At 38.0% G+C, this 14631-nt stretch overlaps 1 protein-coding gene across 1 annotated transcript; it reads left to right on the plus strand.

Moving 5' to 3' along the window:
• Positions 1-2117: 2117 nt before the first annotated feature.
• On the plus strand, positions 2118-14208 carry LOC116292813 (uncharacterized). The gene is made up of 8 exons (XM_031700167.2): positions 2118-2519; positions 7509-7697; positions 7952-8140; positions 8867-8957; positions 9481-9584; positions 10134-10304; positions 10798-10923; positions 11783-14208. Exons 1-8 carry the CDS (start codon positions 2402-2404, stop codon positions 11953-11955), a joined length of 1161 nt encoding a protein of 386 aa, XP_031556027.2. The 5' UTR covers positions 2118-2401; the 3' UTR covers positions 11956-14208.
• The last annotated feature ends 423 nt before the right edge of the window (positions 14209-14631 follow it).

The raw sequence follows: 14631 nt of genomic DNA on the forward strand, positions 1-14631 counted from the left end.
GTATAGCAAATATTCTATCATAAATAGATAAATGAATGTATTATTGAGAAGACCCCAAAACATACATACATTTACGGATACTAAAATTGTCCCAAGATTAATGTCCCTGTAAAACATTTGTCATCGAGACAAAAACGTCAAGAGGGCAAGACAACATGAACCTTGAGGCAAAACCACGTTGTATTTGCTATGCATAGGTTCGCAAGAAAATTCAAAGCAATGGCCATTTTGCAATTGGTCCATTCGCGAAAAGGGTATCAATAAAGGTAGTTATACATAACTCAGACATGTAGGCACCATTTATCGCATTGTCATTTTCATCTGATAACATACGATGACATAATGAAGAGGGAATCGGCGAATGACAATTCAAAACAAATTGATACTGAAATTTGCGCCCAATATAAGGTCACACGTATCGTCGTCCATTGTAGAGAACATTTGCTTCACAGCATCCAAGCAAGTTCATTTTAGTTGGACCTCCATTAATTTGCACATGAGGTTTCCTATAACAGCTCTTAATATTAAAGAGCTGTATAGAAGTTTATCTTGACAGAGAACTGAGTGTTAATATGTTTCAAAACAACTTTTTTCCCCAAATATTAACATCTATTAAAAAACTGGAATGAAGTATTGTCACCGTTTTCCGTTTGTATCCGCAAAAATTCGAAAGTCATGACAGCAATTTAGTTCATAGTTTTGATATATAACGTAACCACTCGAACATTCTCAAATTAAGTTCATTCGCTGAGGTGGGCCTTCGTAGACACATGCACTGAGATCGTTGTACTGTCGAACAGTAATTCAATAAAGTACGAAGGAAAAAATATAATGCCACCCTAGCTGAGCAGGGCCAAGCCAAGGTCATGTGGGAGTTGTTGACAAGCCACTTGTCAAAATCACTTTTAAAAGTAAATAATCATTGATATGAGTATTGAATAACTCTTATCTTTTCGAATTGGTCGAAATCCAATGCAGGAACAAAATCTGGTTGGACGTATTTCGGTAACCCGTGCAAAAATGTCAATCGCAACTCCTATTCCAAGCGCAAATTGTTTAAACCATTTATTCCTCATATATCTGGAATTGGGCCATTTCTTGTTTATATCAAATTAAAGTAGCTCTTCTTAACTTTCTCTGCTTACATTTAGTAGCCGTGGAATAGATTGGTTAACTAGAACTAATTAAAACACGCGGACCGGAGTTATTTTCAAATAAGTAATAAGGACCTACAAACAGTCAAAGTTTCTTTCTTATTATGTCTCGAGTATGGAAGTTATCATCTTTTTCTCATAAATATGCCACAACTGTTTCTAAATTTGGACAACCATGATAGAAGTCGTGCGTTAGGGTGAAAAAGGTCCCATAACCGAGACTGAGGAACGCCACGAATACGGTCTTAAACCAGACAATGAAGGATAACTAGGGGGATTTTTTGATCGCCTTCACTATAATTCGTATCGCCTTGTATATTCGTAATACAAGCTTAGTTTGAAGCTTCAACTCCTTTAAAGTTAAAAAAAAGTCGTCGCAAACGAAAGAGGTCCAATGACAGAGCTTGTGGAACGCCACAATCAAATTCAATTTAGACAGACTGTTTTGTTTTCAAATTTCTGTTAGCTTCCGCTCTGAATCACAAAAAAATCACATTTATATTCCGTTTGAACGTACGAATGTCATTCTTATATTCAAAATTCCTCATCCTAGCTTTACATACAGCGAATGTGCCTGAATGAAATGCCTATTGCTTATTGGTCTTAAGACACCCATGATGCTTTGCTGAAGAAAGCACAAGTCAAAGTTGAGGGTACTGGCAAGTTGCTTATTGCTTATGACTAATAATCAATTTTCATTACGATTTGATAACAAAAAACACTATACTTTTGAATTTTAAAGTAGTTCTTGGAATCACACTTATAGTTAGGATGAGGCCATTATAATAATTTATTTATTTGTAATGAAATCATTAATGGTCAGAAAGCCACGTGGGTGACAACTAGAAAGCGCTTAGCCTTTCGGATGTCCGTCAGTTTTGTGGTCTGTAATCTTGTCTAAGCTCTCGGGGTAGCTTTTGCCCCTTCTATAAGGACAACGTAACGTAGATCAATTAACAGTATCGCGTTTCGTAAAAGGTCCAAATGTTATCGGATCATTTACCTTGAGGATAATTCTGTATTTTCTCTCAGTACCCATTACTTGCCCGCCAACATGTCTTCAAACAGCGTATCTGTTATTTGACCTTGTCAATTTGCTAGTCTCAGTATCTTTTAACTTGACTTTGATGCCTTTTAGAGATAAAAACAAAGCTTTTTAAGTCCATGCGACAAGATAAAATAAGCAATCGAGCGAGTTCAAGAATAGCGTGTGCGTAAAACGAGGAAGTTGTGGGCTTCTTATTCCAATGGAGTACTTCTTTCTTTGTATGGTTCTCTTCTCCGGATCTGTCATTGGTTACGCTAGATCTTCAGAGAAGAGCGATACGAGGGTTCTGAGTCGACACAAGCGATGGCTCTGGGGCGGTAAGACTCGTATTTTTGTGGCGCATCCATACGCATGTCTCTTCAGTTCCTTCGAGAAATCAAGTATGAAAGGACTGAGGCAATTTGGCACTTCGCATAAGAAGTTTCTCGTGACCTGAGCTAGCGCGTTCCTGCGTTTTTTTTCAACCTACGTTAAACCTAACCGCGATTACGTAGTTTACAATTTTTGTGTATTTCTGATGATCTTCAAGTGTCCTCGCTCACATGTTCAGCAAAGTTTCACTCTAGCTTTTACTCCGGTGGCATGTTAAGAGACGGTGTATCTTTGTAGATAGAAATCAGTCGAACTCGTAGCTTCTGATCTTTTACTACATTTTTATTGCATCTAAAAACACATCAGTTCTTAAGAATACAACGGTTATTTTTATTTTCTTTGACGAACTACTTAGCTATAAAAACATGGCTCTTGTTTTCAAACGCTAACGGAATACCACTGCTTGAAAATCGTACCGTATGTGGTCATCTATTCTCACGGGTTTTAACGCATTGAGCTGCGCTCATTTATATATGTTATCGAACAAGAATCGCCTAGTGTTAATATCGATATCATCACCTTTGGATTTATCAACTGAAAAGTGATAAGCCTGTTCTATAAGATTCTAAAAAGGCAATAAAAGTGAGGCACAGAGTGAGGATTGTTCAAATTGGAATTCGGATGAGATCAAAGGCGCGTGCAGTAATTCGTGCGACCACTTTTAGTAATAGACCAAACAATGAAAGTGACTATAGTTTGACTAGGGTAGGGGGGGGGGGGGGGTAAGGGGGTGTCCGGTTCACACACTTCACGACAATCAAAGAACGACGATTACCGTTCACGATAAATCAGTGCATATTGAACGTTCACGATTTACGAGTATAGAACATGCTAGAATTTCAAATCAGGGAAAATATTTTTGCACCCATTAATTACAGTTAACAAACATAATTTCTAAAATAATTCAAGGAAAAACCGTTACTGCCGCCCTTGTTGTGGACATGCCGGCGTCAGCCTTCCTACGCTACGGCATACCGTACGTCATTTCAGTCGAGACACACAAAAAGAAACTCGTTCAATTTGTTTTCCCACTTTCAATTGTGGGATTTTAAAATTGGTTCTTGAAATGTTTTTAGACGCAAAAAATTAACTGTCTAGGAATCCTTATCTTGTGATCGCACGGTGTTTTACAAAGATACAACTAGCTAAAAGCTAGTGTGTTTTACAAGTGAAGTTCATCGTTACATCGTCATTTTTTAGCAACAGTTAATGTGATATCTTTTCACTGGGTAATTAGCGAGATTAGTAGGCGAGCTACAATCTTTCTAGAGATAACAGTTCATGATATGGGTAATTAGAATACTGGTACTTCGATGGTGACTACGCACTTTTGTCTAGGTATATACATAGCTCTTATTAACCGAGTGCGAGGTCCGTACCGTAAGTTATGGACCGCAAATTGACCAATCATAGCGCGTGAAATTACCTTGCCATGTAATAATATAGGTTTTAAACCTCGCGCGTGCCGAGCGAATTCAGCTGTAAATCTAATAACGTTTAAATCATGTACTCAGCTGCATCCGGTAATGATTATCATGCGCTACACTGTGCAAACCTGAAATTACGAAAGTCGTCTGAATACGATAAATATAAATGTTCCAGATTATTTTTAGATTAAAACGGCAGAATGAAGAACAAATTAGCTGATACGTTGCACGTTGATAGATCGATGGAGCCATCGAGGGAAATTAAGTTATAACTCGTGACATTTTGGACACTATTTCTTCCTAAAACGTGTATTATCGACCTACAAAGGTCAAAGAATTCTGTAAAAGTGTGTTCTATTTTTTTACCCTGCGAGGTGTTTTTTTCCGTATGGCTGAGTGGCAAACTGGTTGCCGCAGGGACTCGAGTTTTCAACTCTTGATGTTCAGTTTTTATCGGCGATGGGGGCGTGATTTCAGTCGCAGATCTAGGTTAGGATCTTTCAGTGCTTGTGATCGTCATTTTGGCCGAGATTTTGTCAAAAATGTGAAAAATAGCATCTCTGAAAACTATACGCAATTGACCGTTAATTTCTGAGGTGAATTGAATTGACCATTTCAACCTCTACAATCTAATCTCCTTCTTGCCATCCCACGCCCACAAGCGCGACGAAGAATCCTACAAATCCGAATTGGAACTTATGGGGATGTACTTAGCAGTCAATTGCAGATTAATATATCGTCAATGCGTTCAGCTTGCCGATCGCATCTATCGAATTTAATATCATCATGGCACCATCTCCACACGCCTTAACACCTAATAATTATTTCCTGCCATTAATGGTAATTAAGAATTAAACCATTAAAGTGGATTTAGGGCTAAAAAGGAAGTTTGTCTCGGCTTTTATCCAACAGTCTAAGCAACCCTACTATACTACTCTTGTACGCACAAAAATATAAAAAACAATAGAAACACGTATACTATTCCATAATAGGACGGCTTGCTAATAAAGACTTTATTGCAAAAAAATCAAAATCTGATATAATTATATTATGATAATGTTTTGGAAATGAAGACCTTTGTTTTGATTCTTTGCTTCGTTGTCATCAAAATATAGAAATGCCAAAACGATATTGTAAAATTGTAGCATTCCACCGCGGTCACCCTAGGTACAGAAAATAAGAAACACAGGAAAGTATCCGTATTGGCGCTGAAACCACTACTTAGTAAGAGATAACTAACTCCATATCCGGTGCTTCTGATTCGGTTCGTGGCTTGTCGAGTATCGTAGTATTACGTCTTAGAGCGTAATTCTCGGCGTTTTCTATTCTAGTGGAGCAACATATCAAGCTTTACTCTATATGTTAGTGTCATATTTGGATTGTGCGGAAAAGCGGCAAACAAAAACGCCGTCGCTTTATAACGAATTCGACATGAACATTTTTGAAGAAGAAAATAAAACAATAAGAAAAAAAGACAAGTAAAAAAAGAAAAACTTTGAAAAGTCGAGGAAGGATACAGGGATGATGCTAACTCGTGGGGCTGCCTCGCAGACAACAGACACAGGAAAATACGACACTCAATGTTTGATATGTAGATCTATTGTAATGAGAAATCCCTAAAAATGGAGTTTGTTCGTTGTTCATCTTTGATAAAATAGCAATACCTAAAACATTATAGTGGAGTAGAAATAAAAAATAGAAAATCACCAAAGGTGGGATTCCCCCAAGGTTTATCATTGGGACCGAACCAGTTAGGCTATACTAGTACATGGGACTGGGTTGACCACCCCAGAGCTTGCGCATGCGTAAATTACTGGTTATAAGTAAGCGAGGAAGAATGTACTTGGTTTTATGTAATCATTAACTTATCGTTATCATCAGTAGCATCATCACCGTAGTAACGTCACGTTAACTTTCCGGCCATCAATGCCATGTTCGTAATGTTTAATCTTCTATCGATGTTGTTTGTTGGCATTGAGACTTTAAAAAAGAAAAAAAAACAATTCACTTAAATCAGTTCAAGTTCTCGGTCGAACATGACCTGCTATACTATGAATATTCAACATAATTATCAATAAACCGCTCGCCTCGGGCGTGCTCGTGCTTAATGTTTTCCCATTTCAGCCCACGTGTCATTTCTTTGTTTAACGGTTACACATAAATATGGATACGACTCAAACAAACAATCTAATTCTTAATCCTAATTAGCGCGCGAGGTCTATCCTTTAACCTTTGCGAATGAAAACTGATTTGTCTGAAGGTAAATGATTTGGTTTTGATCAAAATGTAGTAGGGGTCACCGTGTGTACGTACTATGCTGAAACGCCCTGGTATGTGATAATATTGTACTACTTAAATCTTTAGCACAGGCCACTGTTAAAAGACACAAACACTACCAAACAGAGAGCTAGCTGTACTTGGTCTTTGAACTTCACTCATTAACGTAAAGACGATGAGAATTTTGAGAATCCTGTGATGTTCGGCCGGCGAAAGTTTTAAATACATTGACATGAAGGAAGTTTGCCTCAATCAATTTACTTAACAACTGATATTAAGTGAATAAAGAATACAAAGTCTTAGCATAGACCATATATTTCCCGTGATACTGATTCATGCTCATAATACGACAACAGCAGCAGCAGCCACGAAGGAGCCAAATGGCGACGACTTGACACGATCTCATGATGTGTAAAAAAAGCCAGTCCTTGACGTAATAGATAGATTTTTCTGTCTTATATCCGATAACGTTTCAGTTTCTAAGAAGGCGTTGACGTCTAGATCTTAGACTTGTATTTCCCCAGTACATTTCTTTACGTAACTTTTACATGATGTATAAGGGTTCCACGTGAAAGATGAACTTTGTTTAACATCATTTTTAGAAGCCCCGGAAATTTCAGAAGTCGGAAATAAAAATGAGAATTTTGTCGGACTTTTATTGCACACCATTTGCGCATTTTTTAATAGCAATTTCAACGAAATTTGACAAATGTCACAAGATGCTCTTTTCCTGCACCCTTGACGGTCTGGAAATATCAGAAGTTAGACACAAAAGTTTTATAGCACTATTTTGCAACCGATTTGGTGGATTTTCTCAAAGTTGTTTGCGCATCCAACTTGACGGGCCACAAAACTGAAAAACACAAATTCAGTAAAATTGAGAAGACAGTTTTATATTTAAAGAGGAGAATTATCGATTCTATGAATTCTTATCGAAAAAGATTTTATAGCAATGTTATGATAATACTCATATTCTGGTATCGTGGCCCGTCAAGTTTCTTAAACTTGGATGCGCACGCAACCTTGAGAAACGGTCAATTGGAATTTAGAAGTTGATTTTTGCGGAGCGGCCGAGTTAAAAACCCGGATAACTCGTAAAACACTCCAATTTCTGCAATTTCTTTCGCCCCCATAACGCACCTCAAAGATCAAAAATTATTTTCCCTGCAATGCCATGCAGAAAAGAGATTGCGTGCATAAACAGCTTAACCTGTTTCATCACTGCTCTAGGCTGTGGTCTCATCCCATATTGTGACAAGTGCCTGGATTTCGACCGGTGCGTCAAGTGTCAAGACGGCTACATGTTCATGGAATACTTTCCTCCCTCAAAGAGCGTGAGATGTACCAAAATCTGTCCTAAAGGGTACAAGATTAAGACTAAAGGAAGACTCGGCCCTACGTGCGCCTTTACCAAGAAAGGTACCCCATATATTACAAATCTTATATTCCTTATAAGTTTGGAAATGATGAGTTAATAGAAGAGCAGTATTTCAGCTCTGTATAGTTTCTCTGACTTCCAATAAGCAGTCGAAGACAGCAGTGTCAACAACAGGTCATCCTAGGTTCCTGATTTATACATAAAAAATCTGGTCACACGCTCAATTTCTTGAAAACTATTTATTCTTTTTTTTGTGTTTGTTTGTTTTTGTTTTTTTTTTTTGTAATCTCTTTAGTTTGCATGGTCCCACATTGTTCAACGTGCCACCCCAGACGTACCAATAGCTGCAATAAATGTGCCACAGGGTTTTATTTACTGCGTACATCGGTGAGAGAAAATTCCAAATGTGTACGAAGATGCCCTAGGTGGTCTCGGCGTACTGTACGAAGTGATGGAACACATGAGTGTAAGCTACGTGGAACAGGTAAGGACATAAATGCCGGGACTATAGTATAGTATTACTACCCCCCTGGTAGAGGAAATAGGTAACCCTAGGGGTATGTACGTATATTTAGATCAACTCCATACACTAATCCGAAGTCTTGGGGGGTTGAGTTTCAGATTTTTGGATAAATCTGAAAACGTCTAACATTTCTCAATCAACATAAAAGAATATCTGCGGAAATCGAGTGCTTTTGGGGCAGAGAAAGTTGAACTGTAGCAAAAAGTGTTGATAGCTTAGAATCGAAGGCATAGCAACACAAGATATGAATAAATATATTAATAAATAAATACTAATAAATATATAAATATATTCACATGCGGAGAAATTACTGCAACAGTTTCATCTTCTGGGAAAAAGTGCTTTTTTGAACTTGATTAAGATCTCTAAATGTGTGAAGATTTCATAATTTTGTTTGGTGTGCTACACGTTACGTTAAGTTAAATTTAAAATTTTTTAAAACTTGATAAGTGCTTTGCTTTTGGTTATTTTCCTGACAAATATTGCACATATTGTTAACTGTAACGGAAATTCGTGTTTGCTCAGTGTTACCATAGCCGCCATATTGGATGATGTGTTTTTAATGTGTCTTCCAACATGGCCGCCATATTTTCTTGTACTTTTAGAAATAGTTTTGGAAACTGAAGAACTGAGACTGCAGCATTTATAAACAAGAACCTTCTGATCACTGTTTTCTTTTTACTCCAGAGTGCCGAACAAAAGTTCCAAACTGTGACATTTGTCTGGACAAAATGTGGTGTAGAAAGTGCAAGAATGGTTACATGACATTTTTTAACGAGTACGTACTTTCTTCAAGCATGATTTCCTACGATTATTCCGTTTTTTTGTCTTTCTTCTTTTCTGTTTTTCCTTCTTCATTTTACCTGTCTTTCCTTTTTTCATCGCTTCCTTCCTAATTCCGTCCTTCCTTCCGTCCTTCCCTCCCTCTTCCCCCCCCCCCCCCCTGTCCCCGCTCCCTCGCTGGTTCCCGTTTTTCCTTCCTCACCTCACTTCCTCTCCTTCCACTCCATCTTTTTCAGATTTGGGAATTTGCCGAGTGTTTATTTCCTTTGAAATCCCAAGGATCTTGCGGCATGTACATTTAATACCGGATATGCAGCGTTCGAGGATTTTTTTCGGGCTTTATTGACATTTTCTAGAAATCCAACATTTTGGGGTCACAACTGGCAATTTACCATTATACCACTACGTACATCAACATTAATCACAGAGATTACATGGTTATTAAGCTAATTATGATGTTATTTCCCCTATTGATAAAACTATCTGTAACCATTTAACAAGCTATTCCAATGATGCAGGTCAAACCTTACGATGATCTGTGTGGTGAAGTGTCCATCCAAATATGCTGAGGTCAAGTCAGAGTATTTTGGACAATACTGTCAAAGACAGGAACAAAAGAAAGGTTAGTCTTAAATAATGAACTGACGGAGTACGGCGAAATTATTATAGTTTATAAAATCTCTTTGTTGGGAGCGCGTACAGCTTTATGAGAGCACAGAGCGCTCCTAACACTTCTCTCGTGTTCTGCCATCCCCGTGTGCTTTATAACTGCACACAGCACGCGATAGGAGCACGTTTTCTTATTCTTCAATAAAAAACCTTGGTATATAAAGAATACGAGCTGAAGAAGACTTATCGCGTATAAAGGTCCACCATGCACTTATTGCACTTGTATGGTCGCTCCAATTGCAACAAAGCTACTCATGCATTTTGGATACATTTGGGTTGTATTTTTTAAATGAAATTTTAAATAAATACATAAGGCCTCTAAGCCTAGGTCGAGCTTCTCCTCACACATCTCTTGTACTCTGCCAATCCCCGCGTGCTTTATGACTAAACTCAGCACACGAGCGCGTTTCGTATTTCATGATCAATAATTTTACGATGTGGCACAAATAGTTAAAAAAGAGATGTTTTATAAAATGCTATAACTTTTTTTCCTGGTCCTCAGTATGTCGAACTATCCCAAACTGCAAGTACTGTCCAAATGACGCCAGTTGTAAAAGCTGCTCAAAGAACTTTTTGAAAATCAAGATGTCGCTCTTCGATGAGACAAAGTGCGTTTCTGCTTGTCCGAGGGGATTTAGAAAGATGAGAAAAAGGTGCATCCCTTTGAAAAGACGTAAGTATTGTAAAGGGTAAACGACTGATATTTGGCCTTGGTGGCTCAATAACTTTGGCCTTCGTTCCATAATCGAATAATCCCTTTGACAGTTCCCTGCGCCATCTTGAAAGGTATCTGTGCCTTTTGCATCGAAGCAAGACAAACGGTGTGCTTGCAATGGTAGAGACGTGAATAATTGTTCAAGGTGTTAAAAAAGGTCTATATCGTCATTACAAGCTTACCGTTCGTCTCGCTTCGATACAAAGGCACAGCTTCCTTTCAAGAGATGGTGCAGAGGGAACTGTAAAGGGGACTATTAGAATTTGGTTAATCTTTGCGGGGGGAGTGAATTTGAGAAATTTATCCCCGAGGTACAAGAGGGAACCAACAACCAACTCTACACTGATAATGGAGTATCTGAGGTTTGAACCATAGCAGTGAACAGCGGTGGGTTTGAAGCGTACCGATTGAAATTATTCAATGTTGACAGTGTTTCCTATCTAATTTGAAGGCGGATGTGAGGATGAGTTTTGTAGCATATGTAAGCCAGGCTTGTATCGTGTTACCAGAAGACTATGCCGTAAGCGATGTCCAAAAGGACACTATACCGTGGGTACAGTGCGTAAACTATGCTTAAGTAAGTAATGATTTTATTTTGTGCCACAACTTATTAAGAGGAAATTTTTTTCAATAATGAGCAATAATGACAAAAAGCGCCAAAACTTTCGCATGAGTTTTGATCCCAATTTTCGTTTTGGGTTAACACTAAAAACCTTTTTTAAACAGTTAGAAACTGATGTAGTATGATAAAATGCCTGTTTGAAGCGGTATTTTCAATTGTACGAAGATGTTTTGTTGCATTTGTGTTAGAATGTTGCTTTGTCAGGCTTTTTTATAGAAAATGTATGGAAAATAAGCATGCAATTAATGAAGTCCTAAACCTCATTTTGGAATAAAAGTTTTGCTTTGGGTTAACACTTTGATTCCACTTTCATCGGTCATCTCCACTTCCAAACAAGTTAAACTTTCTTAATAACAAGATTTTAGCCTTGTACAACAGCCTATCTTCAAGGAAATAGTTTTTTTGGCGCTCACTGCTTGAATACGAAAAGAATTCCCTCTTAAGATAAACACAACAGAGCGATTCGCTATAATCAATCTTGGTGACCAATAGACTTTTTTCAAGTTCCAAATTACCACTGTGTTCCTTGATTACAGACTCATTTACTCAGGCTTAGCCTCGTATTTACCACCGCAAATACAGCAGTGTATAGTTCAGCGGGGTTTGAACTGAAAGCACTGTGATCAATCACTACGAAATAAATAACTCTAAACGTAGACGTGATAAGGCGTTCCTTGCGCCGCGATCCGCGCCTGCATGGGCTGTTAATAAAGTCCGCCTTTCTAATGACTGTATGATCTGGACTACTGAGTAAGCCGATCTAAGTAACTCACATTGCGCTCTAAATAAAAGCCATTGTATCTGTTTTCTACAGAATGTCCACGTGGATGTAAGAAGTGTATCAGTCTGCAACACTGTATGAAGTGTACCAAGGGTTACGCAAAACTAACGAATAAGGATGGGACGGTATGTATGTCCCGATGTCCGACCGGCTATGAAAAAATCTTAAACAGACGGCACATTGGGGTTTGCAAACCTGTCAAATGAACTCCTGCAATTCGGCTGTGATGATTCCTATATCTAAGAAGTTAATCGGCGAACCTTGGAACAACTTCTTTGCAAATCAGGGAACGTGTCAAACTCACAGATCGCTCGACTGAATTAATATTTGGCTTAGCTTGTAGATATAGAGTTTTCTGGAGGCAGAATAACTGGATAGAAACCCTCGATATATCATAACTTCTTTATTGCGATAAAGGTTCATTACATGGTATAAAAAATGTTGTAAAAATATTATAACAGATCTAAACAATTCAGTGAAGAATTGAATACAAATATGGTCTGGTTACATAGACAACCGAGATCCTTTGAAACAGAATCATCCAATATGGCTTAAAATGCTTAAAAAATATTTTTCAATCTGAAATAACGATGTAATAGCTCTAGGAGTTATATTCAAATGTATGACTCGCGTATTCCGCAAATATCCGCCATCTTGAATCGGCCTGAAAGCGAGACTGACATGAAGTTGTTGATCTTGAGCACGTAGCAACAGAAAGGCATCACTACTATATACATAGGACGGAAATCTTTGCGAATAGACATTTTACTGATACGGTGGTCAGGGGCGGATCCAGGGGAGGGGGTGTACACCCTCCCTGGATTAAATTAAATTTGTGCGCAGCGCCCCTCCCTGAACAAAATCCTGGATCCGCCACTGGTGGTCATCTTGAACTATGTGGTGCCGAGAGGGCAAACACGTAGAAAGTTTATAAAGAAAATAGAGTGGCGGGGTTCCCTGCTAACAGGGTCTCCTTTTCTTTTGCTGTGACTGAATCGGTTTCGCACGTCCCGAAAAAAGAGAGAGAGAGAGAGAGAAAAAAGGAGCCTCTGCCTTCAGGGAAAAGTGGCAAGGTTAGGTTATCGAATCATTTGAAGCCTTGATGTTTCGCATATTGTTCCAACTAGCTTCTGATTAAAATACGTAAGGTTATATATAAAAAGACATCCGGACAGCTTTGCAGTCTATAAATTTTCCAATATTTGCCCCCTCGACATCCCATATTGTCTTAAATAAAACAATCGGCCCAAAATTGCCCTATTTAACCAAACCAAATCGGCAAAAAGCAAAATGCCTAGTTTCTTTTAATTGATATGTCTGCGTATGACGAAGTATTAGGCTTTGTTTTGATTCGTTACGACTCAAGATAAGCTGCGCATTCATACAGCCCCGTAACCAGAGCTCTTTGATCTCGAGAGGAACGAGACCGAGGGGCTCTGGGTACGAAACTGTGCATTCAGGTCGACTTAAAATGTTGGCCCGAGGAAAGAATTCCACAAAGATTTTTAAAATCTAGTCACTGTTAAGAAAAGAAGAAAATAAAGCTTAATTCCAGATAATAAGAAACAACATTGACTAACAAATATCTTAGATACGCTGGAGTACATTTACTGATTTGCATGCTGGGAGTTCATTTATTGTGTTATTGTCTTACAGTCAAAACGGTTCAAGCTTACCCTTATAGATTACAATAATGGATTCATTATTCAAATATTAAATTTTATTATATAATTACCAATGAAATATCTATTTTTCTCTATTTCGAAAAATTGATATCTTCACACGTGAAAATAACATGTTATTTTCACGTGTGAAAATAACACCATTGCGATGGCTATTCAAAAATACACGGAAAGAATTGCCCGAAAAAGCCAAAACATACTTCATTGATAATTATATAATAAACAGAATATTACATGGCCGCTTGGAGATACGAAATTTATCTTCTCGTGTTGAAAATCTCTCACTCGTTCGCTGCGCTCACTCGTGAGAGATCTTTTCAACACTCGAAGATAAAATTCGTATCTCCGCGCGCCCATGTAATATCCTCTATTTATCATTCTTTCTTAGAATACGAAGACTTAGCGTTCAAAATAATGAACGGTTCAAAATGGTGTTCCTTATGTGGATTCCAATCAGAATTCGAGTTTTGAATCGGTTATTAATTTGAATCCTGTTTCTTCGTATTCTCGGAAAGAATAATAAATAGAGGATATTACATGGGCGCGCGGAGATACGAATTTTATCTTCGAGTGTTCAATTGATATCTCACGAGTGAGCGCAGCAAACGAGTGAGATATCTAAATTAAACACGAGAAGATAAAATTCGTATCTCCAAGCGGCCATGTAATGTTCTGTTTATTATATAGATACAAGTCAGTTTCGACACTAGAGAAAACCTGGTATATCATCGATATCTATATAATAAATTTCAATATTCAAATAATAAAAAACATTTATGGAACCTGTAGGGGGGGGGGGTGGGGGGTGGGGAGGGTAAGCCTGTAAGGACAAATAACCAATAATGGACGATAATGCCGATAATAGGCCCGATAATGGACGGACGGATGCATGAGGTCGACTGAGATTACTCTCGGCTAAATTTTGATCATGCTCTAATCTATAGCTATGGCCAGCAGGAAGTTTTATCTTTGGACTAACAAATATGAAGCAGGTCTATTAGAAACCTATGACGATTTCCTGAAGCTTGATCGGCCTGGCAAACACTGCTTGAAAAAGTTCAATGACGAAGATGAAGCTAAAGAAGCTTTAGAGAAGCAATTGCAAGAACTGGCTGCGAAGAACCAGGAAAATATAAGTTCTAGACTTCTAGACTTCTATAGAATTTGATTTTAGAGATCTATATATTATCTGTTATATTC

The sequence above is a fragment of the Actinia tenebrosa genome, unplaced genomic scaffold (assembly GCF_029948245.1).
Source record: "Actinia tenebrosa isolate PJP-AT-01 unplaced genomic scaffold, QUT_ActTen_1.0 PGA_scaffold16__25_contigs__length_10494907, whole genome shotgun sequence".
Taxonomy (NCBI): domain Eukaryota; kingdom Metazoa; phylum Cnidaria; class Anthozoa; order Actiniaria; family Actiniidae; genus Actinia; species Actinia tenebrosa.